The 26,369-nt window shown below is 39.5% G+C and overlaps 1 protein-coding gene across 7 annotated transcripts in view; it reads right to left on the reverse strand.

Moving 5' to 3' along the window:
* LOC117426827 (ras-associated and pleckstrin homology domains-containing protein 1-like) overlaps positions 1-26,369 on the reverse strand; it is a 100,974-nt gene that overhangs the window by 45,578 nt on the left and 29,027 nt on the right. For all 7 annotated transcript variants that reach the window (XM_034044911.3, XM_034044909.3, XM_034044908.3 and 4 more), the window contains exon 2: positions 2,276-2,395. In XM_034044911.3, the coding sequence (XP_033900802.3) occupies positions 2,276-2,395 (120 nt within the window). The remainder of the gene's footprint in view (positions 1-2,275; positions 2,396-26,369) is intronic.

A 26,369-nucleotide genomic window follows, 5' to 3' on the forward strand; every position in this document is an offset into this window, starting at 1 on the left:
TGTGACCAGGTGGGCTGATGGTTAAGTCACGCCAGGAAATGCAGGACACAGAGTGGTGAGTGAATTGTGCTGGTGCACAGATTTATATAACAAACAAACAAATAAAGTTTTCACAAAACAGAAAACAAACGGCATCTTGGCCAAAATAAATAGACAAATACAAAAACAGACAGCAATTGCTTTCTAATATTGACTCTGGTCTCATGTCTCTCATTCCGCCTCTGAACACACAACCATGTATCACCCGTGATCACCCTAGTTATACAATCATTTAAATCACTTAGTCAATTTACGGCTCCAGCCACATTCCCACATGTTTTTGCAGGGAGGATTTTAACTTCCTCCCTGTCACGCCTTATTCCACACACACAGACACAGAGACATCCCTGTGCTCACCTACCAATATACCTTTTTCATTGTGCATGTGAAGTGATTGTGCAATCCCTGTGCCTAAACACAAATATACATTTTAAAAATCACCTGTGCTGCATAACCCACACTGTGCACCAATACATACACACCACATAAAACATAACACACAAAATACGTAAGAAACATAAGAAAGTTTACAAACGAGAGGAGGCCATTCAGCCCATCTTGCTTCTTTGGTTGTTAGTAGCTTATTGATCCCAGAATCTCATCAAGCAGCTTCTTGAAGGATCCCAGGGTTTCAGCTTCAACAACATTACTGGGGAGTTGGTTCCAGACCATTACAATTCTCTGTGTAAAAAAGTGCCTCCTATTTTCTGTTCTGAATGCCCCTTTATCTAATCTCCATTTGTGACCCCTGGTCCTTGTTTCTTTTTTTAAGTCAAAGAAGTCCCTTGGGTCGACATTTTCTTCAGTGTGGAGAAACTATCTGAATATTCTAACAAACATTGCTGCACATGAATTCTTAGGCAAAAATCCAGGTCTGTGTCCACCATAGATTACATGTTAGGAATACATTACATGTTAGAAATCAACGCATTTTGCAGAGTACTGATTTAATGGCAAGTGATATGTAAGATTAACATAAAAAACAAGATCAACAAAGTGATGCTTCAGATTTTGAAAGTGAGTCTGAAATCGAGGGATTCAGATACTGTACTCGAAAATGCTTCATGCTTTCCGTATAGTGATCAACGTTTTGTTTTATTTTCTGTTATGAGGAGTGCAATAAACGAAAACCAAAATGAGGATTTTCTTTCTTTATACAACGCCCCCTTTTCCACATTTTTTTTTTTTTTTAATGTTTATTTAAAAAAGTTAAATGACAGTTTTCACTTGCGTGCACAGCTTAAAAATAAAAAATAAAATAAACCTCAGTAATGCTATTACTTTATGAAAAGTAATGGCAGGGATAAAAAGAAAAGCTACTTTGTACTGTTTCTGCCTGAACTACCCCCAAGAAAAAAACTGCATAATTTTAAGTTTGACATCCTCTGCTTTATAGTTAATTCAGTGGAGCAAAGTAAAGCCTTCACAACCTATTCTGGAATATTACAGTTTTCCATATCATTTTGTGATAATAGCATTACAAAATCGCTTTAAATTTTGCTAGATTTAGCTGGGAATTGTGCAGCATGCGATTGGAACAGGAAAGTGAAAGTGGTTTTTGTATTTAACTTAAATACGTAGCAATGTATTTTAGCTTAGGTATTGTATTGAGTTATATCAATTTATATGACTGATTAAGAAGTGCCTGAAGCAGGGGCTCCCGAGTGGCGCATCCGGTAAAGGCGCTCCATGTGGAGTGCAGGATGCACTCTAGTCTGGACGTCGCGAGTTCGAGTCCAGGCCATTCTTTGCTGACCGAGGACGGGAGCTTCAAGGGGGCGGCGCTCAATTGGTCCAGCGCCGCCTGGGGGGAGGGAGGGCAAGGTCGGCCAGGGTGTCCTCGGCTCACCGCGCACCGCGCACCTCGCACCTCGCACCTCGCACAGTCTGGCCGGGCGCTTGCGGGCTTGCATGTAAGCTGCCCGAGAGCTGCGTTGTCCTCCGACGCTGTAACTCTTGGGTGGCTGCATAGTGAGACCGCAGTGTGAAAAAAAACGGTCGGCTGACGGCACACGCTTCGGAGGGCAGTGTGTGTTCGTCTTCGCCCTCCCGAGTCAGTGCAGGGGTGGTAGCGGTGAGCTGAGCATACAAATAATTGGCCATTTCCAAATTGGGGAGAAAATATTAAATAATTGGCAACGACTAAATTTATATATATAAAAAAAGAAGTGCCTGAAGCTGAGAGGGGCTGCTGTATGCTCTTAAAATTAGAAACATAATCCTATTAGTTACTGACCTGTGTCAGCTTGTCAAGCTCCCCCAGCCAGGCTCCAAACATCTTATCAAGGTCCTGGTCCTCTTTGTCGCTGTCCTCCTCTGCTGCATGGTCAACCTCTTCATCTGAGACCTGCTCCATCTGAAACAAACCAGAAATATTCCATTACTATCACTGCCATAAATGCAGGGGTTTCTTTTCACAAGTCACAAACATGCCTCATCTTCCCACATTAGTAAGCGGAAAAAACACACTTAGTTGTGCCACTGTTGAGACAGAGCATGTGTTGTTCCTGCATTTCATTGTTGCAGTCACATTTGGTCTGACAAGTCGGGCACCTACTGTACTAGCATTCCCCATTCAAAACTCCAGTTAGGGCTTGTGTGCTCTGTGTCTGGCTCTCAAATATGCCATGAAGTAGCATACAATACTATTGCAGCTGTAAATGGCCTCCCCACTGCTTTCCCAACCTGTGCAGCTACTGTAGGTTCCATACAAAGACATATTCCAGCAATGTGTACACAGTATGTCACACGGAAGCAATTTACAGAAGCCCCAGTCCTGTTAAAAAAATGTATGAATAGTAAACACAACCACAGAGTCACCACCCGGGGTAGTCCTTAAGTTCTTAAACAGCTTTGCACCAGATAACATCCGATAATTGCCTTTTACTGGCTCTCCTGAAAATTACAGGGGACACTTGCACTATTAGGACAAGCCCACCAAATAATTAAAAATAAATATAAATAGCGTTAGTGTATTCCCACAGCCAGAAACAATTTGGGACATTAAGGGACAGTTCCGTGACAGCTTTATCCAATTTAAAATTTTGGTTTAATAAACTTCCCCTTTCAAATATGGGTTTAAAAGTAATCTAATTTAAAGGATGACTGATTAAATACTGACGTGCACAGTAACTGTATTTAAAACATACCCAAGGAAATTCACCCCTCTCTGGAGCCAAGTTAAAAAGGATTAGCCAGATTTATAAAGCTGTAAGGTGTCTGTGCTCAACTAGTTCTGGCAGGAGCTGGTGAATGTTTTCACAATTAGACAAGTTTACAGTCATGGTCGTCTGCCTATCTGGGCAGTGGTTCTGTTGCTGCATAACTGCTATCAAGACGAGCGCCAGGGGGCCTCCGTCTTACTCTGATACCAGCAAAACTACCTCCCAAGAGAGACTGAAAGATTGACAACTCAGATGGCGTGCAGGTAAACATAAAAGATCCATATCTCTTTAGATCCATGCCGGTGTAATAACTTGTGTAATGGGTACACCGATCTACGTAGGTTTGTCTCAAATGTCTAAACCTGCCTTGGAATAAGAAACTGCAGCCCTTGTATTGATTGATCTGTTATATAAATGCATATTTACAGAGTACATGTGTGAGAATTAGCTTTTTGCTTAGTGCTTAAGAGTAAGAGACATCTTAAAACAGAAGTAGAATTAGTACTGCAGCTTTGAGTTTATTACAAGTTAGTTATAGAATATCAACATTTTAGTTAGCTTCTCACGCCACTTGGACTAGCCCCTGCAGAAGCGACTTCTCATTCAGGCCTGAGCAGACCGAGTAACAGCTAGATGAGTAATGCCTCAGAGTCCATCTGGTCACTCTTCTGAAGGCTGCCAGCTGACTGGGAGGGAGCCAGCATTAGTGGAGACTCAGTACAGGGGATGGGGAAAATGTTCTCTATAGCATAGAGATCATAATGAATGCTCCAAAAAAACAGCATTCTCTCAACAAACAGATACACAGCATTGAAGGGAGTTGTGGAAGCAGACTTATAAGAACATAAGAGCTTTTACAAACGAGAGGAGGACATTCGGCCCATCTTGCTCGTTTGGTTGTTAGTAGCTTATTGATCCCAGAATCTTATCAAGCAGCTTCTTGAAGAATCCCAGGGTGTCAGCTTCAACATTACTGGAGAGTTGGTTCCAGACCCTCACAATTCTCTGTGTAAAAAAGTGCCTCCTATTTTCTGTTCTGAGTGTCCCTTTATCTAATCTCCATTTGTGACCCCTGGTCCTTGTTTCTTTTTTCAGGTCAAAAAAGTCCCGTGTCGACATTGTCAATACCTTTTAGAATTTTGAGTGCTTGAATCAGATCGCCACGTAGTCTTCTTTGTTCAAGATTGAATAGATTCAATTATTTTAGCCTGTCTGCATATGACATGCCTTTTAAACCAGGAATAATTGTGGTCGCTGTTCTTTGCAGCAATATCCTTTTTGCAGCGAGGTGACCAGAGCTGAACACAATATTCTAGATGAGGTCTTACTAATGCATTGTAAAGTTTTAACATTACTTCCCTTGATTTAAATTCAAGACTTTTCACTATATATCCGAGCATCTTGTTGGCCTTTTTTATAGCTTCCCCACATTGTCTAGATGAAGACATTTCCGAGTCAACATAAACTCCTAGGTCTTTTTCATAGATTCCTTCTTCAATTTCAGTATCTCCCACATGATATTTATAATGCACATTTTTATTGCCTGCGTGCAGTACCATACACTTTTCTCTATTAAATGTCATTTGCCATGTGTCTGCCCAGTTCTGAATGCTGTCTAGATCATTTTGGATGACCTTTGTGCTGCATCAGTGTTTGCCATCCTATTTTTGGGTCGTCTGTAAATTTAACAAGTTTGCTCACTATACCAAAATCTAAATCATTAATGTAGATTAGGAATAGCAGAGGACCTAATACTGATCCCAGTGGTAGACCACTGGTTACCTCGCTCCATTTTGAGGTTTCTCCTCTAATCAATACTTTGTTTTCTACATGTTAACCACTCCCTAATCCATGTGCATGCATTTCCTTGAATCCCTACAGCGTTCAGTTTGAGAATTCATCTTTTATGCGGGACTTTATCAAAAGCTTTCTGGAAATCTAAATAAACCATGGCATATGCTTTGCAGTTATCCATTGTCGATGTTGCATCCTCAAGAAAATCAAGCAGGTTAGTTAGACACGATCTTCCTTTCCTAAAACCATGCTGACTGATGTTTGCGCGCATGCTTTTATAGGCTGCATGTACAGTAAAACACGGTGCAGCTCAGAAAGCTCTTAGCTTAACAATTTTGACCTAGAATTATGTTTTTGTTTCATCCACCAGAAGCAAAAACTGCTGCTATTACAACAGAGATACCAAAATACAATCCTACCCCTTCACCTATAGTACTGCATTAGGCCAGAAAACTGACTTGTGCTAAAAGTGCACTCAGGAGAACCACAGTTTCTCAGATTCTGGAGAGAACAGGCTGTTGTAAATCAACATTTCAGTTGACCAGCTAGCATTTTGTTTTTACCTCCACACATTGATTAAAACAAAAAACCAGAAGAAAAGGCAGGCCAATCTGATATCAAAATGTAGATCCATTTTGATTTATAAATAGCACTGCTGGTCAATAATTAGTGTAAAGGTCCTATATCTCTTATTAAATCATTTGCAAAGGAGCCAGCTCCAAATACTGAGCGTTTAAAAAAATAAAGAACACTTATGATGTTGCCTCATAATGCCTAAGATGCTTATCGGACCCATTAGCTGAACAGTCTACAGTCAGATAAAACGTGCCCTTTAGGAAATACAAAATACAAAAAAATGAAATGGAATGTTTTTTTTATTCTAAACTAAAACTGACCTCGAGCAATTTGAAACTCTGCTGTAACTGAAGGTATTACAGAGTAGATAAGGACATTGTTTAGTATGCCTATCATTTCAGCAGCCTTGATTTTTAAATACTCTGCAAAACTATGACATCCTTTATTTCTGACAATGTTTTACGTATATTAATGTTAATACTAAAGTGCCATTCCATGAATATTTTACATTTGTTACTGGATAAGTTATCAATATCCGACTACTGGCCCCACCAAGTAAGACTTTTGACGACTTTTTAGTTAAGAAAACCAAAATCGGTAAAAAATTGTTTTTAAATTGAAACATCTGGGAAAAAATCTCAGTATCCACACTTTACATGTGGAATATGATGTGTAGCAGTTCTGGTTTCTGATTGGGTTTAATGTCCCTGCCATGTTTGATGGAGCAAGGCGAGCGCTTCCACCAGGATATACTGGACTTTGAACGCCGCTACCAAGGACAGTATAATGAGAACATGATGCGAGACTACATTTGGGGGCTGATTCGTGAAAGTGATTTACAGTGTAATCGTAAATCTCGAAAAACTACTCACTTCTAAATCTTTTGTAGTCATTTTTGTATTACTTTAGTATAAATACATGTTAATTTGGATTCATATGTTGTTTTTTTCTGACTTTATGTGAACGAAAAGACACAAATTCGCCCGTTTTCTCATTGGAAATAGGTAAATTTCAAAATATCACTGTCCTGGTCACAAAAGCAAAGTTTGTGGGGAATAATAGCCATTTTCTATACTTTTGAGGCATAAGCAATTAGGAAATAACACTTACTACCCAGGAACAAAAAAAAAAAAAAAATTGTTACACGGTGTTATATATCTCAGTGAAAGTCCTTTTCTGGCAAGGTGAAACCCTGATTTTAAAGCACATTCTAAAATATCTTTAAGCAGTACTTTAGTAATGTGGTTTGCTTTTAGAAACTCAAAAGCTTTGAAAACACATCTCCTTTTAACTACAGCGAGTTCAATACATCCAAAGATCAATTAAAGCAGTATTTTAGTGACACAGATAACTCTGTAGGATATGAAGGAACGTTCTTCCTAAAATTGCTCCGTCCCCTTCCTTCACACAAATGCGTCTACAAAAATAGTAATGTATTAAACCTTCAAGGATAAACCACACCCCTGACAGGGGTGTGGTTTAAGTTGAATCATCGTGAAATTATATATAAAGGGAATTAGCTATACATACATTCTTGTAGTAGCTGATCCATGTACACACAGTACTGTGCTATAATACCATCACTGTACATGCCTCTGTGGACCTCCTACCAATTGAAGGATTCTCTCAGCTAAGTTCACAGGGATGGCACTCAAACCCTACTTTCATCTTCGTGCCCACTTGAACATGCAAAGTATTCTGATCCCCTGCTGTGCAAAAGGACCAAGGGTCCTCTCCAAAAGGAACCAGAGTTTCTCTTTGTGCTCACTTTGACGAATTATAAAGAAAGATGGAAGGGACTGCGAGTGCGCTGTGTGCCAGCAAACCACTGTCAGACAGAGCTCAGTTTAGATACTGGACAGCAGCCTCCATCCCCCTGCGTGCTGGGTACGGTATCGCAGTACCATGCTTGGGATGAGCCACTAAATAACTCACCCACCCGCATGCCCTTGGATATTCCAGAGACAAAAGGAGGAATTCCCTCCAGCAGTCCTGCTTAACCACAGACAGATGGCACATTGGCAAGGTTGTGCGCCACACCAATCTGATCACTGAAACAAAGCAGCTCTCCCTCCTGAGGGACCAAGGCAGGGCTGTAAGAGCTAGAAGAATAGTTTTATCAGTAGATGGGTTTCAATTGGCCATGATGCCAACATGCTGTGCAATCTATTTCACGTGAAACCTCAAAGAAACCACCAGTATTGAAAAGAAATGTGTTTGCTTTCAAGTCAAAATGGTGTCCCACTTTGTGGAAGCGTTATATTTTATCAAAAACGCATACACATTAGCACTGAATATTTAGCAAACAACAGAATTAGCACAGAATAGAAGCAGACTTTTTAATTGGTAACCAAATTCAATGTGAAAGGCAAAATTGGGCTAATCACATTGCAACTGTCGTTTCTCATGCTACCTTTCAAGTACTAAAAGAAAATAACATCCATTGACACATTCCTAGTCAAGATTAGTTTATACTGAAGCCTCAAACTTTATACAGAGTAGAGCATGATCTACTAAGAATCGCTACTGTTCCTTACACATCAATGCTTGTTTTGCAGGTGTTTCTTTTCCTAAACAGTACAGACTTAAATGTCCTGGTGCTCTATCCTGGGCTCTGTCCTGTTTATCTAGGCTATAGGTCTGCTAGGAAAGGTTGTCTGTTAACACTGTGCACACACACACACACACACACACACACACACACACAACCCCGATGAGAGCCAGCAATATACTTACTTATTAGAATCCTCAATGCTAGAGAGGTCTCAGTCTAAATGTCACATTAGAAACAAAGATGTAGTGCTCGTCAACTGAACATGAACAAATCACCAGCTCAAGCCCATAAGAACGTAACCTTCTTTGACAAGCCATCTCATGTTCAGGCATCCCACCTCTCCTCTGTCTGTTTTAAATCAGGCTGCTGTCACGACTCTGCTGCTTTCAGTACAAGATTGATTATTTGACTTTTTCATTTGCTTGGCCCCACAAAACATCTCTGGCAAAGATGCCGCTCATTTAAAACTCAACCTGCCAAAGTATTACTCATATCCGAACATTCATCCATTTTTCATTTCTTTCAAAATGTTTTATTTTATTGACTCCCTCATGAATGATGTAATAAAAGGGTCTTTGTGTACAGTGTGGGGGGGGGGGGTCTAGCTACACTACAACCAGCAACAAAGGCTTACAGTAAAATGCAGTTTAAAGCCATATAAACCTGATTACCAGGCACTCCTAATATCCTAAAATTATATTGAATTGCGTAAGCAAGATGGAGCATGTGTCCAGCCCAGCTCTATAATCTCAGAGGAAAGTGGGATTTTATTTGTGGGAGAGACACTCAGCAGCCACACTCCTTTACTGGAACTCCCTCCAAAGGGAAACAGGGGGCTGAGAATATACCCACATTTAAACCATTTTTAATTGCAAAACCTTATGCCAGTTTGCTTTATGCCAGCAGATTAGTGTTACTATTTTTCTTATTTTGGTTTCCTACCTGCAAAAAGTTCCTTGGTGCACTTCATCGCTCCTTACCTAGCATTCTAAACAAGGATACCCCAAGCCTAAAGAAGCCAGTGTCAAGGTCTAGATATAGAAGGTTGAAGGGGGGTTCTGTGGTTGCAAGCCAGCAAACACAGAGCAAAGCAGAACATAACAAATCACATAACTCATTTTGTAATGTAGGCAAGTTAATCTGCTTTCAGCTCAAAGCTTACAAAGACAGTAAATTGCTTGCTTTGTTCAGGTAAATGGCCTTGTGAAAATCTTCCTTCCGTCTCCCAACCAGACTCATTCAAGTCATTGACAGTTCCAAAGGGAATGACAGAATACGAGGCAGATCCCCCCTGATGTTGAAAAGATGGATGTGTTTCTGTACAACACCTCCTGCAGCTGGTGCACAAGACACCCCCCTTGAGAAAGACACACAGAGGAGAAACGCAGCTCAACCTACTCTCTGGAGACTAGCCCAGTTTCTGTCTGGTTTGCAGGGTAAAAACAAGCACACTCACCCCCATGCTCCGGTGCCCTGCTTTTTTAAAGTGTATTCATGATAGCCCAAGATCGGCAAGTAGCTGGTATATCTGTCCACACTCCTGTCAGCTCGAGAACAACTCAAGGAAGATTTTTTTTTTGCTCCCAGCCTCCCACCATCTCTGATGGGCCTAATCATTTCCATATCCTAAAAAGAACACTGTGTTAACCCTATACTGTCAATTGCTGCTTTCAGGCAACAGTTAATTTTTCTATACTGCAACATGCCCCATAAATTGGTTTCAGACTCCTTTGGTAACATGTAGTCATAAACAGTGTTGGAGGCATAGTATTACAGTACCTGTATATTTATTGAACAGTGGAGGGGCACAATTTGAACTAAACTACAGTTTAAAATCTTCCCCAGAATTTTAATGCAAACAAAATAAATTGAAATCCACAAGCAAAAGCATGTTTTTGATTAAATGTCTTTAAATAAGAGAATGCAGAACGAAGGAATAAGTAGCTGAAAAACAGTATGGAAAGATGACTGTTCAGATGCACCATTATAAAATAAAAACTGGTCATGCCATCAGTTTGAGTGAGCTTACAATGCTTACTACAAACCTGTGATGGCCAGGGAGGGTATAAAGTGACAGCGAGGGAATACACTAAAATTACTTATTTTTGAATGGGCAGTCTCCTGGCGACACCACCAGAGAAGACTGACCCAGTTAAAGGCAGGACATATTTTATTTTATATCTGCTATTTCTCTATGGGGCTTTGCCTCAAAATGGTCCTTTACTATAGGTCAGATAAGCAGATAGCTATAAATCATTCACCACCACTGCTGCAGTCTGTCACTGGTTATCATAGCAGATCAATAAGAGATGCCCCAGACTGCGCATCAACTCGGCCTAGTCTGCAGGCTGCAGCCTGTGTGCACTTGCTGCATTCAAAAGGCTAGCTGACCAATGAATCGTTCACTCGGTCCAAAACAGCAATCTAAAGCACACAAGGCAGCTCTTGTTCCGGCTCCAAATTCTCTTGGCTAATATTTATTCTTAGAAAAACAAAAAACAGACACACACCAACCTTCAGTGCAATAAACTCAATGTTTTTTTTTTTCTTTCTTTTTCATATAAAAAACCAATGAGAAGTAATGAGCACTGTGCTGCTATTATGTTTATGGGATTACAGAGCCTATGATTTAGACAGCCCTTGACAGGGCGTGTGTCTACTGGAGTTAGTTTTGGCAAAAACAGTTCATGTTTCAAGATATAAAAGGGCTTGGAGCATTACAGAGAGAATTAGCACTTCCAAAATAGAAGTCAGTTTTTCAGTCTTGTATTTTGTGCTTCGAAGTTTTATTTGTACCCTCTACCATGTTTATACAGGATCTCCCCCCCCCCCATAATGTAGTGATGATAATGTTGACCTATGCATAGGTTAACCACATATTTCATTACTTATACAGTATTAGCAACCCTGATAAACAAGTTTTGGTTATTAACAACATTTTCCCAGGAACAAATCCCGTCCATATACTTTCATGTTAATGGAATTCTGATATTAGCAACTGCACGCCGCTTATTGACAACTTTATTACTAGTTGGCAGCGTTACTTGCATGATTTATGCACATACTTCATGCAGCTTTTATAACGCAACATTGAGATGAATTTACAGCGGGAGGTGGTACATCGTAAAAAGCAGACAATGTGGACAATTCCTTATTTTAAAATGGTGTTCTTTAGAATTGATTACAAGTACAATACATCTTTTTTTATGTTTGCTTTACTCATTGTAAGGACATCATGGTGTAGTACTATTTAAGCCTACTCCCTTTTTTTGTTTTACACACACGTGAAGTAAACAGTTCTATGTTTGGGTAGTACGTGTTTCTCATGTTAATTTTTTAACACTAAAATTTAAAACACAATTCAGTGCCATATTTGTACAACTACAGTATATATCGTTGTTCCATATAAATACTTGAAAACGGGGGCTTTTCGCTTATTGGCAGCTTTTTGCTGGGAACTGAGAGGTTGTTAATAAGAGGCATCTACTAGAAGAGCCACAACAAGTTAAATACCCAGAGTTCCACTTTGAATACAATGCAGCAATTCTCAGCCAGTTGGCTGCATTACCTTATATGCTTTTTTTGTTTTTTACTGCATTTGTACTCATGATGCCAATATGCTTTAGAAGTAATTACAGTAATTCCTGTAATAATTAAAGTGTCCATAATCAATAGAAAAGTGTAAGGGTTTCTTATAAAAATTCAACACCAGTTGTGAAGTGGGGAAATGTATCCAACCAGCTTGTAAACAGATTTAAAACAGGACATGTCAGGCATGTATCTTTATTTTTTATTTCTTTATTTCCCTTTATTCAACAGCCTCATAGTCCCCAAGGACTTTAATGATAAATGAATAATGAGGTGTTTTGACCTGATGCACTGCACACATTACATAACCAGCAGCCAATCAAAAATAAAACAGAATAAGCAAGGGTTGTTGCAGCAACATATCTTGATGAATATTAACTTTACTGATTTCAACAGAAAAACTAATTTTCCTACTGGGGTTTGTGATGTGACCACATCACAAGCAGACCTACTATACACAATGGCTACAAGGAACTGCAGCGCGAAGTATCTAGCTCAAGTATTCGTACATGTCTTGTACATATTCATATGTGTCTTATATATACATCTTGCAAGTATTCATACAGTATACATACACACACACACAGACACAGACATTTAATACATGGATGAAGGCTAAATTTGCATCCTGATCCATTCAGGAAAAAACGGCATAATATCACAGTAGAGACGTCAAAATGGCATATTTGTCTAGAAGATTATACTTGACCTTTGGCCCATATTTGACTTCTGTGAACCCCGAGACCACTTTCAAAACACAAAATGTCTCATTTTCAATCACCTTGACAATACCCACAATTCATGGTTTTTAGGCAGTTTGTAAATTTTCACAGACGAGATCTGTTAAATCATCCTCCACCAACGGGACCACCAAACCAGGGAGATTTTCCTTAGATACATTTTTTGTAGTTTATTACCTACCCAGTTTAATTCACCATTCCTGAATTAAATTCTCACTCACTATTAGGGCTGCTCCGATTAACAGATTAAAAATCGTGCTGATTAATCAACTAATGAATTGATCATTGATTAATGTTTTCACAATTTAAATGTTATAAAAAGGTCACATATGCACCCTGACTGCTTACCCACCCTGATCACTATATTTCATCTGGACAGCACTTTCCTGAAACAGTTTGACCTTGCCAAGATCAGTGCTTAGCTTATAGAGCGGATGAATCCATTCGTCTTCATGTATCTATTTTACAGAAAAACACAGTGAGAGGGCTGCTTTATTTTAAAAGTATTTGGTCAGAATAAGCCTGTTACAAATGTGCCTTTTATGCAATGGCAGCAACATAATACATATTTTCATACCAACAACTGAATGGGTTTGTGTCAGTTTAAGAAGCTCTAAGATTGATTTTTAAATGATACTGAGTTGTCCAACCTTTTTTGTTAAGAGCCATACCCATGAGAAAAAAAGAGAGACTAACAAAAAAGTTTAGTTTTCTTAAAATAAATACCTGACAATAGTAGCAAAGACATTTTCAAAAAGATTTAAGTTGAATATCTCTAGAAATGGAGGTCTTTTGTCATTTAAATTTGACACAAACTGTGGCACCAACGTTAACCTTGAATCTTTGAGTCGATCAGAAGGTTTATCACTTCAATTAATCTCAATGAACTTTGAACACAATATCTTAAAAGGACAGCATAGTGTTTGAGTAGTCAGCACAACACAGGTGTTTATTATGTAAATACGAAGGTCCCATGAAAGACACTTCTGCTAAAGTAAGACCATTATCAAAGGTCATTTGCAATATTAATCACTTAAACTTATCTTTCCTTGAACACTTCCTATCGCAACATTTGATTTCCTTTCATCAAGGCATGATTTGTTTAAACCACCTGCTTGATTCTGTTGGGGAATAAAGCAAGAAAAACAGACTTACAGGCAGCACATGACACAGTGAAATGGTGGATTTAGGTCAGTTGCAGGAAGGCTGTAATTGAAAAAGGCTTCCCACCCTCTCCCTCCCCCCAGTAGTAATTTCTTGGATAACCCTTTGATTTATATACAGTAGATTGTGGGCAACGGCAAGGTTGTTTAGGTTTATTTATTTATTTTTATAACCTCAAAGCTGCACTACACCTTAAAATGCTGTCAGGTAGGTATGAACAAATTCAAATTTGGTTTCCACGGGGTTCTACAAGTTAAACATTCTAGTTTTCTGAACCCAACCAATGCAATTGTCTCATGGTTCTGGGTCTAACTTGACTAATCACAATAATACAGTTGGACGTGTGGCAATACAGACAATGAGTTGAAAGCTTCATGCCTCCAAAATGCATTGTCACAGCACAACCTCACACCTCCAACTGTGTTACTGCTATCAAAAAAGAGCTTCAATTGGCAAATTAGTCCCCACTTGAATGATCATCCCTTCTGCTGATAACCAAAAGCTCTGGGCCCAAGACCATTTGATGACCCCATGAAGGCCCTCAAAAAGTGTTTATACACAATGGCAGTATGTTTAACTCGCTGCCCTGCAAGCTTACATTCTGATACTGACCCAAGCTGTCACTGTTAGTACTTGCATTGGCCCTGAATTTATTTATCAAGTTCTACTGCGCAACCGGGACACCAGCCAATATTGTACACTTACTCAACTAAGATTGCTTACAGCCTGGGACGAGAATAATTTAGGAGTCAGCAGTAATCTACTAGGTAATTTGTTATCTTTACAAAATGAAGAGATGCAAAGCAAGGCAGACAGTGGGGTGGAATTAAGCAGGTCTGCTGCTAATATGAAGACACAGGAAGGGGTGGACACCAGTAACACCAAGTGTATGTTCTGCAATCACAGTTCAAGAACTGAGAAAGACCAAGGTGGAATTAACAAATTGGCCTGTTCTTCGTAACTTGAAAGGTTTAAACAGTTTATTTGTGTTAATCTGTTGGTGCATATGAAAAGGTGCTGGATTGCCAGCACTGAATCCCTGAGCAGGAGATTTTAAGCTGTCGCAATGTGAGCTTCCACACAATTCCCCCGTGCAGAGATGGAAGCAAGAGTCCTAATGCATAGCAATTTCACCCATTCCAGGTTTTACTGGAGAGACCACCCTTTCTCTTTGACATTCATAGTGAAACCACCTGCAAATTCAAGCACAGCAAATTAGTACATTTACCTAAAAATAAATCCATTCAGTACTTCGTGTTTAACGTCCATATAATTACAATCCAAGCAACCCTGCTGGCCTTCTAGCTCACTAACAAGCCCTCTGTGTTCAACAGGCATGCAGTTTCCTGTCCTTACATCACACAAAGCAGGGAGATAATGATGGCCTTTGCAGAAAAGGTCAATAAAAGACTAGCATTACAATCTAATGATCCCCCTCCAGTGCCCAAGCCAGAGAGTGTTCCCTTTCAATTTCAATGAAATCTAGTGCTGCAGCTGACCTGCTATGAATCTGAATGACAGCCACCCCACCTCTCCCCCCTCTGTTGTAGCCCTTCCTATGGATAGCATTGATGGATTAGGTTGTCAGCTGAGAGGAGACTGAAGAGTGTCTGGTAAGTGTATTAAGGGCCATTACTGCCCCAGTAAACATTTCTTATTATGACAGTGAAGAGAGTAAAAAAAAAAAAAAAAAACATTATTAAACTCCCCCCTATGTGGTGTTGTACAAATAAAATACCACATTCAGATATTAGCAGTAATTCTATAGGTTTACACACTATACGCCTGACTGACATTCAGATTCAGTATGGCCAGCAATACAATGATCTTCAATATTAAAATAATAAATATAGGAAACATGAATTCAAATGGTCAAGGTGTCTTACAGCCTAGAAACACTGAAATCATAGCCGGCCTGTTCTAGCTTCCTACATGTAGTTAAAACACCAAGCTTTCCCAGGTTAGCAAAATAAACCACAAGATTTTTTTAAAACTGGGAGGATCATCAACAACACCCACATGAGATAAAACGTTGGTCCCATTTCACCTCATCTGGGTTAAAACACAGAGAAAAGGCATCACTTTCTAAATTAAAACCAGATTAAAAAAAAAAAAAAACACGTAACTGACTTCAGAAAAAGCTGCAACTTCCATTTGTTGAAAGCTATTACATATTCCAGCACACAGGGTCTACAATTCCAGATGTCAACTCCCACGCTAGTGCTCTCGTTTGTGTGGGTTGGCAAAAGAAACGGGGTAGCAGGCTGTCTCTGCGCCCTTTGACCCAGATGGAGGAAAAGGAAACATGCTGCAAAAAAAGGAAGAAAAAATCCCAATAACTAACCCAATCTATTCCCATGCTTCCTCTTTTTTCCCCATTGGAATTTGATTGATAGAGATCACACTGCTGCCTGCGAGGAGGGCTATAGCCACAGCAGTTAACATAAGCTTCCAACAAGGAGCTAGTCTCCTGAGGATGCATTCTACAAAGGAGAAAGTCACAGAACCGGTATGCAAGCTGCTTAGCACACAGTCAGCTGTAATCTTCTAGTATCAATTAAAAGTCGATGACGTGCAATTGCACGCAATATACTGCCCCCAGAAATGGGAATAAAAAATAAAGAGCTCCAACCTTTTTCACTTCAGTATTATTAGCAGCACTGCATGACACAAGAAAAATCGCATGCTACAAAAGTTTGCTCACTCTATGTGTTGAGCTAGACAGTTACCGTACTGCCTGGGGGCACTCATATAAATTACGTATCACATGGGTTTGTGCGTTTTAAACACCCAAAGCAATTTCATCACATGATGTCGATTGATTAGTAGACTACAGAATGTGACTTCTACATACAGATCTGAAAATAGTCTAAACTGATCAAGGCACTCCTTTGAAAGGGCCCTTTCACATAGTTTGTTTCTGCGTTTGGAGCGAATTGAAGCATTCAGCTTGTAGTATTCAGAATTGAAGCATTCCGTTTGTAGTATTCAGAACTGAAGTATTCGATTTGTTGTATTCAGAAAGTAAGTATTTGGGTTTGTTTGCAGACATTTGTGAAACATCCAAAACAATCTGCTTTGCAACACTGAAGTCAAAATCAGTACATCACCGTCATCACACAAACCAAAGCACGCTTACAAAACTGCAATGCGAACCTACTGCACTTGGTTCTGAAAAAATTGAATTGATCCAGCTAAATAGACTTCAGTTCACTTGCAAATTAACTACAGTTCATTTGCTTACGTATATGTGAAAAGAAAGCAAACCAGAAACCCCTACTCTGCTAAAGTTCATGTGCAAATTAACTTGGTTAAATTCACATGGAAACTAACCAGATGTCAAAAAGGACCTAAAAATTAAGTTCAGCATCATGCAAGCTTCAGACAACACAGCCCATTACGCTGGCTCCACTACAAACAATTGATGATCCTGTCCAGAGTGTCTTGATTGCGTCTTGTTATAATGAAGTCCTCTCTTTTTTGTAGACAGCAAGATAACCACATCATTTTAAAAGAGATAGATCATTCTCTTCTCCCACAAAACAAAGCCTCTTTTCACACACTCAACTGTAGATCTACAAACTGAAAAATAAGTTTTTAATGCAGTTGTTAAAACCAGACTAATTTAAATAACGTCCGTCAAGGATTTTTTTTTTTAAACCACTTGCGAGTTGTACTTTGTCACCCTGGGGAAGAACGTCTAGCTTTTCATTTGGGAGTATAATAGGAGCCACTTAAGGACATTCAGTATCTCAAGCAACAATTATTAATGGCGAGTTAAAGATCAGAGCTAAATCAGGGTTTGTGAATGTAGCCTTAAACCAGTAACAAATGAAGTCCCAGGGACCCACTCAATGTTTGGTTTATGAAGAAAAAAAATGATTGAGGCAAGTCTAAAACTGCTGTCCTGCAGACCCCAGAAGTGTGCAAATATCTCAGTCTTAATTGCAACATTCATTTAGGGATAGGGAATGCTTGAGACCCTTGAATGTTGCTGAATGACAGTTTAAACTAGAACAAAAGTTTACAGAAAAGAGCACTGAATTTACAGCATGAGATATAAGGTGTCCCCTTAACTGGTTTTAAGACGGAATGGCCATGGCTCCCATTTACCCCACAATGCTATTCCACGACTTGCATTCTTGTTCTGTAGTGCAAATAGTCATCTCTAATGGTTAGTTGGGAGCCATTGTAAAGTTGAAGAATTGTATTAAACTGCTTCCACAATTCACCTACAGTTACATGCAATAATATACCATCAAAATAAAACTGTGCTGTTCATCAGGGCCCATCTGTGATCCAGAAACAATTAAAGTAAAACCTGTGTTTTTACAATAGGTTCCATATAAAACCTGGAAAAATTAAAATTTCACATTTAAAACTGAGGTTTATTACCCCTTTAACTGACAAGCCAGCACACGCTACACTACAGATGGTAAGCCAAAATAATCAAGGTGAACTTTTGTTTGGCATCGTCTCCTTTTGAAAAATCAGTGTTCATCAAGCTCTAAATTACCAAGATGGGAGGTGATGGGAGGTTCTGCGAATATATCTTTTGCAGTCTCTCCATAAAGAAATATTTTAAAGGATTAACATTTCACCCCCTAAGCCAGTATGATGGCTCTACGTAGTCCGTCAACCATACACTGTACATATTTATTTTAGGGTTTATATACACACACACACACACACACACACACATATCACGGTTAAGAAATAAGAGAGCGTCCCGTGGGGTATAAAGCAATGCTTATAAAATGTTTCAGGTATCATGCTGGTAAAGATCAGAGCCCCTCAGCAGATCTGTCTGGAAACATATGAACAGACATGAAAAAACAGGATGTGGTTAGATGGCTTTCCTCAATGGTACTTCGCCTCCATTCTCCTGGCCATCTCTTCCAGAGATGAAGTATTGCATTACAACAGCACTATGCTCACTGTAGCTTATTAGCACTCGCTGCATGTGTTCTGTATTAGACTCTAAGATTAACAATCCTTGCCGAAAACCCAAAAAAGGCTCCCCCCGAAGCACTAAAAACATTTAGATCCCGAGGGCCCAGAGTGCTGCTTTTTTTTTTTTGCTGCTAGAAGTGAAAAACCGAACAATACTCAATGCTGCCTGTTAACCACCAACCCTGGACAGAAAAGCACTTGTTAATGGAACTAAGTTAACAAGATATAACAAAAAGTACATTTTATTGTTAAAGGGCAAGTTAAACTTAATTTAGGTCACTTAAAAGTTGTTAAAAATAAATCATAGGACGTGGCAAGTAATGAGTTAATGGGTATGCCTTAAAGAACAGCTTCCATCAGTAAAATAGTATCTGATCCTGCCAAACAGGCCACTGTCAATGTTAGGGTAACCCTCGTCCCCAGCTCAGGAATAATTAGGGAAAGGAGTAGCACCCACCTGTTTGGGACAGATAGAGACATCATTGCTGCTGCCGTTTAACCCCTACAGGTATCAGGCCACACAGCAGAAAAGCAAGATGGGTCCTAGCATTGTATTTATCAAGGTATGAATTACAGGGTTGAGGATATTGATTCTGTACAAGAATACACAGATCGTCAGTTGGGGTCGCGTCAGATATATACACACATTGTGAACTTTACTTTCTCTCTCATATCTAAAAATATAGTAAAGATCATGAAAAGTAAAAGAGAATGATGTTCACTTAATATCAGGAGCCAATACAACTTCTGACCTTCGAATTAAGGACACCTGAACAGTAAAAGCTCAGTGAGATCATTTTTTGTTATTGTACAGGTGCCTCTCTCAATGTGCTTATTGTACCCAATGCAGAGTACTTTTCCATTCTTCACTTTGGAGAGACTCCTGTTCTGGAAATCACTGAAGTTAATGCAAAACTAAAAACATGGGAGTTGCTTAGTAGCACCAATTTACAAGGTTAATTCACACCAGCCTCCTGTTTACCCAACTCTGAGCCAAAAGCTGTACTGCAACAACCAGGTTCAGTTACTTGCTTGCTTTTTATTTTTTAGCTGTATCTTAAATACCCCTTTGGTGCAGAGATATAATTATGCAAATATTATCTTCTTATAACCGAAGGGTATATATTACAGGAGTAGTTTTTAGCCCGTCCAGTATTTAAAAATATCTGCTCATGTCCACATTACATAGATATCAAACAAAATCACAGAAAATATGAACAAAAATACAGTTCGTGATAAGTTTTCAGTATGAAACGTGACACACTGTCAAAATGAAAACATTACAAAGTTAGTATCGGGTATGATCTTCCTGAGCATTAATACAATCCTGGCAGCGTTGACGCATCTGGATAGACTGCTGTGGGATGGTCGCGGTTGTCTCCTGTGGATGGCACTGGAGATTTGGTCCCACAGATGTTCTATTGGACTTAGGTCAGGAGAAAAAGCTGGCCACGGCAAGACCTCGACATTGTTTTCTTGAAGTCGTGCAATTGTAATCTTAACACTGTGTGGAATTGTACTGTCCTGCTGGAAAATCGACACTTCCGGATTGGCTTGCAGGAACGGAAAAACTGTTGCCTCAAGGACTTCATCAACGTATTGCTGAGCAGTAAGGATAACCTCAATCTGTACCAAAGGCGTTCTTGTGTTAAAGGAGATTCCTCCCCACATCACACTTCCACTGCTCCACCGGTTGGCTTGAACAACGCAACAGACAGCACAATGCTCACTACGACATCTCCACACACGTTGTCTTCCGTCAAGTCTGTCAAGGGCAAAACAGCATACACCAGTGAATAAAACACTCCACCACTCTCTCTGCTGCCACCTCAGATGTTCTCTGGCCAACAGAAGATAGCGATTTCATCTCTCAGCTGTCAACATGTTACCCCTGAACGACCTCCAAGCATGCAAATCATTTTCATGCAGACGGTGAGCTACATTCATTCTGCTGATGCATGGGTTATTTCTTCCTGGAATTTCTTGTGCTGTAGCCACTGCAATCTGAAAGCGATTACGCAGATGGATCAGTCAGATGTGACAGTCCTGGGCCAGTGTGGTGACCCCCTGCCTTCCAGGACGTGGCCTGTCCCTCAGAGCCGGTTTCCTGGTTTCTCTTGACTAGTCTGCTGATTGTTGAAGCAGAACATATCATTCTCTGGGCAACCTCTCACAGACAGGCCGCCTTCAAATCATGCCGATAGCAACCAAGCGATCTTCATTACTCAAGTGGGGCATGGTCGTAAATTTCACTGTTCTTGCATTAATTAAAATCATGTATTTTCGAATGGCTATTTATACAGATTCTTAAACCTCTGCAGTCCTATTATTCATTTCCGGTCCAAAAAGACGTCAAGCACAGGTCTCTAGTTGTTTTTTTCTCTGGAAAAAGCCAAGAAAACCTTTCAATGGCCAAGTTAGACCGATAGGAGCCAAGAGAAGCCGGGGGGAAAAACAAATAAAATAAAATAGGGGCGGATCTGAGCAATACACATAGCCCCGGCACCACTGAGATAACACGGAAAAACAAACATGATAGCTGCTTCCGCATCTGGGGCTCAAAGAATATCACAGACATTTGCAGAGCTTTTTGAGATGTTATAGTAATACAATAATGACTTGGATCAGAGTTTAGTGATAAAGCAAGTGAAAGAGATGATTTATCAGTATGCACTACTATGAAGAGGTATGTGATAAATACAGAGAACAAAGGGTGGGGCGGGGCTGGAGATGCAGTACTAAGTGTCCTGTTGATATGCAGTGCCTTTTAAACCCGCTAAGGGTTAATCAACTCATTGTGGCAATTTTAATTCATCTCAAATACCAAACACTGAGCACCTGGTGTTTTTATGAAATCACATGACTTGAGCTCAGTATTTTGTTATCCCAAGGAACACTACTCAAACAATCAACAAACCTATCTGCTCACTATTTAAAATGTAAATAACATTATGTATGTGCCCAATGAGCTATTGATGTAAAACTTAGACTGTTGCATTTTCATTGTGCATCAGTATATATCGTCAATAACAAAAGTTTTGTTTAGTTCTTTATTATTTTACACAGCTTTTTAGGCATTTCCTGTAGTCTATTGGGTCCAAGTCAAAATCACTGATCACAAAACCATTCAAGTGTGCCGTGAATGGACAACACTGTTTTTATTCAACTGAATAGTGAAGCAAAGGTGTACAAAACCAAAATACTGCCCATTTGGTACTGATAAGCATGTATCTGCTATTGCAATTGTGTAAGTAGTGGTTAGGGCTCTGGACTCTTGACCGGAGGGTCGTGGGTTCAAACCCAGCTGGGGGACACTGCTGCTGTACCCTTCAGCAAGGTACTTTACCTAGATTGCTCCAGTAAAAACCCAACTGTATAAATGGGAAATTGTATGTTTAAACAAAAAAAAAAAAAAAAAAGTGATATCTGTACAATGTGAAATAATGTATAATGCGATATATTGTAACAATTGTAAGTCACCCTGGATAAGGGCGTCTGCTAAGAAATAAATAATAATAACACAGGCCGCCTTTACATAATTCATAGGATTAGGCAGGCATTTATCAACATACCCATAATGCATTACATTTTCATCAACAAAGTACCAAGAACATCTTTTTTCCAAGCTTGCCTGTGAATTCTGCTCATGTGGATGAACATGCACAAACACGAAGACCAGTCTTCAGTTTCTAGGAACTCAGTGAGCATGCTGGTGTAGCACAGAGCTCCATTAACTGCTGGGGTCCTACTGGTGTGCTGTGCATGATGGGACATTGCACAATACTGCAGAGTGCTGTAAACATGCTATCTGTGTGCCTGTATGAGTGCAGAGGTCTCTCCACAGCTATAGTAGTAGGGCTTTGCACTATCCACTTGTTCCCTCTGACAATTTGTTCATAATTTCAGATTCACACAGAAAAGCAATAAGACACCAATTCAAGCTGACAAACAATTTGTTACAATGATGAATCACTACAAGCTGAAATGCGTGTTTACCTGACTTGGGTTTTTTAAGGTTTTCCCAGTAGAAAATACTTCAACTCAGCTTCGTCATTTAGAATTAAAATTAATATAACTATTTGCCTACTACATTTTCAGCCCCATTATTGTGGTTTAGTTCAATTTTCAATTTCAAATGTCTTTCAGTGTATAGCAATATTAAAGTCCAGTTTATTACTATACAATGAAAAAGTATATAAAGACGACTCCTTTTACAGAACTTTGCTATATCATTCATAACCCAATCTGCTTGGGGTATAAGGGAGTGTTTCCCCATAGAACACGTTCCAAGAACTTCCAGATGTTGTCAAAAGGATAAAAATAAGACCTGAAAGTATTAAACACTATACAAGTGGCTTTGTGGTTGAGCCTTACATTTATAAGAACATCCATTTGTCCATCAGCCCATTATTAAACTTCACAGTCTCCTTCTTCACCCAGTTCCATTTATAACAGGTCTATTATCAAACATTCACTGACTGTCCCACATACAGTATATGTCATTTACAGCATTTGTATCACGCATGACAAAATATCCTACTAACATTTCAGGACTCTTCAAGGCTGAAAACATCTCAAGAGTCAGACTCCTTTCTGTAAGTCAAAGGAAATGCTGTTCATTGAATGTATTTCTCTAGTGTCTGGAAGGCAGAAGCATTGTGCTTAGAAAAGCAGCCTACGAACTCAGCTACATGAACTAAAAATGTATGGAAACGAGAAAGGGACCGGATAGTCTGAAAAGAGACCAGATGATAGGAGGGTGAACAGGCAGTCAGAGGTTCAGTATCCATTTGTGGGCCATTGCATCATGATTTTAAGGTATATCCCAAAAAAACCCAAAAAAAAACAGTTTGTTCAAAAATGTGCTGTCTGTGGGTTTGTGCAAGGAAGAAATGAATGGGCCGCAGTATAATTACACAAATCCGTTTTGCTTATATGTTCCAGACATCCTCCTTGTGTAAACAGCCTCCACCACGACTTTAAAACAGAAGTCCATTTCAAAAGACAAGTTACACATGGCAGTGGTTCCTGCATTACACCAATGGAAATGACATGGCTTTATTTTCCACACCTATATCATCATAACTTGGGGGGGGGGGAAACACACACACACACACACACACACACACACACACACACACACACACACACGGTTCTATTCTGAAAGCGGGAACAGCAGACGCCTAGACTCAAGGTGGGGCTCTGTAGTTCTGACTTACCCAGAATGGCAATGGCACTATCCTTAGAGACAGGCATAGCTGAAACTAACCGCTTACCTGAAAATCAGTAGAGGAAAAATGTGAATATGAAACTTCTGCTGCTGTTCAAAATAAAGTGGTTTTGCATTTGACCGGCAAACATTGCAGCATACGTTCGCTTTCATCAGCTCTGTGCATTAGTTATATTGTAACGCAGACTTTGATAAAGGCTTTTGTTAGTGAAGATGCATTAGTGTGTTACGCTATACTTAGCCACCCCACTGCTCCTCTGAGATTTCTGATAAAAGGTCCTACCATGAAAATCAACAGAGCATCTTTCACAGAGACATCTGATCCCCACTGAGATACAGGAGGTCTTCAATGGCTTTTCTGAGAAGACCATGATATCACAGTTCAATATCAATGGGAAATAACTAACTGGATTACCGCGAGTTATAAGGGCTTTAAACTCTGCTTCCTGTCAATTTTTAATATCCCCAAATAGGACCTATACTGTAGTGCCAGATGAAATTGCCGTTTTAATGACAACTTTTTTCAAGGTACAGTACACTGGTACGTATTATTCATTTTACATTATTGCTGCATAAACCCCTAACCCGAGAATATTTTATGGCTTTAAAAGTTTATTTGCTTCCAATTTAAACAGCAATGAACACAAAAAAAAACAAAAAAGCATTAAACAGCAGGTACAGACAGGGCACATGAGCACAGCTACTAAACCTTCTTAATGGCTACATAACTGTTACAAATAACCGGTACTAATGGATGAGCTCTTTCTTGCAGTTTTGGCCTCCTTGCTGAGTACTCTTTTAAAAGCACTGCCAATTCAACGGCTTCTTGGCATTCCGATTAAATTCACTGCTTGGCCTGTCAGTTGCCAAATTAGCTTGTCTTTATCAGAGGCTTTTATTTCTTTCTTTCTCCTTTTCAGCAAAAAGCAACATCTTTCTGGCAAAAAAGGTATATATTTTTGGGGTCTGCAATTAACATCCACCAAGAATAATAATGTAGATTGCTGTTGCATTTTTCCAAGGTGGCGAAAAAAAGTTCAGAAATCTCACACCACCCCCCATTGGACAGATTATATGGATTAGGAGGGGAGTAAATAAAAACAAAACAGCCTTTCCTCTGTATCTACATATTGAATAATGGCAGCATTTGTTCCAGGGAGTGCAGGCCCTAGTGCATGCAAGCAGTGGGAAAAGGTATATCATCAATGACAATACGGATAGGACACTGGGGGTTCATTTATTGCAGAATTACAGTATGCTGGGGCTTCAAATGGAGTTTTTATCGGAAAGAAAAAAGAATTAGCAAAAAACATGCTCCCAGTTGAACATCTTACACAACACTCCATCATAAACTTTGGTGTTAAACTATAATAAAGCACATTTTCAGGATGTAGTAAATAACGAATATTTTCTCCTAGGACATAATAGGAATAGTAAAATGTCTCTCCTTCTGCTGAGGAGAACACAGGGCCCAAACAATGGTGTCAGCCCTGAAGGATATTAAAGCGATGTTGCTCAAAATGTAAAAACACTGTGAGCCATAAAGCACATAAACTGGCATTGCTCAGCTGTAATGAGCAGCAATGGGATTGTCAACAACTTCATTGCTGCAAATACCTGCAATTCAACACAGTCGATTTTAGCATACAAATATCAAGCGGTTACGGTTTGGCGATTAGCAATCTTATTGTTCTCATGAAGTGCTAAAGCGGGAAACATGCTTCTAATAACAAAAAGGCTTGCACACTTGAGGGTCCCAAATCTGTGCATCAAATTACCAAACATTCTCAGAATTATGATGAGGCGAATGCTCATTAAATGTGTTCCCCAAGTATCTGTGAACTTCAGTGATTGCTAATAAGAAGTCACTCTTTATGATTTCAGTGAGCTACTAGAGGAAATGCTTAAGATGAATGCCCAAATTGCTTTCAATAATACAGTAAGACAGAGACTAAATGAAAAAAAAAAATAGCAATTACTTTATTTCATATAAATCTAACCTTTAATGCTCAACGCTGCACAATGCTGTTCGGTTAAACACAATTCCTTGATGTCGGCTTTTACATTCTGCTACAGTTTTGCCTTCGCAATGTGTTTTTTTGTATGTGCTACCTCGGTGTATGACAGCATTACCATGTGAAACCCTGCAACACCGATTCATTACAGGGTTTCTCCAAGTGGGTCAGTCACCAATATCTAAATTCCAGGGTAACTTCTCAGTCTTGACGGTGTGAATATTGATTTCTTCATGGGTGGGTTAGGTGTGCAGCCCTTAACTATGACCTGCGTTGCATTCAAGTGCAACTCCCCTTCTTGTGGCTGTGCTTACCTGTGGGGATTGCTCCGTGCACTGTACAGGAATTCGTATAAATGGCATTTAGAGCACATATATCAACGCAGCCCTTGCAGATGAACAGAATGAGGAGGTAAACCTGCACGCAAATGAAAGACCTGAATTCCAACATGAAGCTCTAGAGATCTGGTAGAAATACACCAGAATCCTGATATGCAAATTAGAACCTAAAAGTACCCTGAAATCTCTGTTGAATATATGTCCCAGCTATGAA

Source organism: Acipenser ruthenus, chromosome 11, assembly GCF_902713425.1.
Source record: "Acipenser ruthenus chromosome 11, fAciRut3.2 maternal haplotype, whole genome shotgun sequence".
Lineage (NCBI taxonomy): Eukaryota > Metazoa > Chordata > Actinopteri > Acipenseriformes > Acipenseridae > Acipenser > Acipenser ruthenus.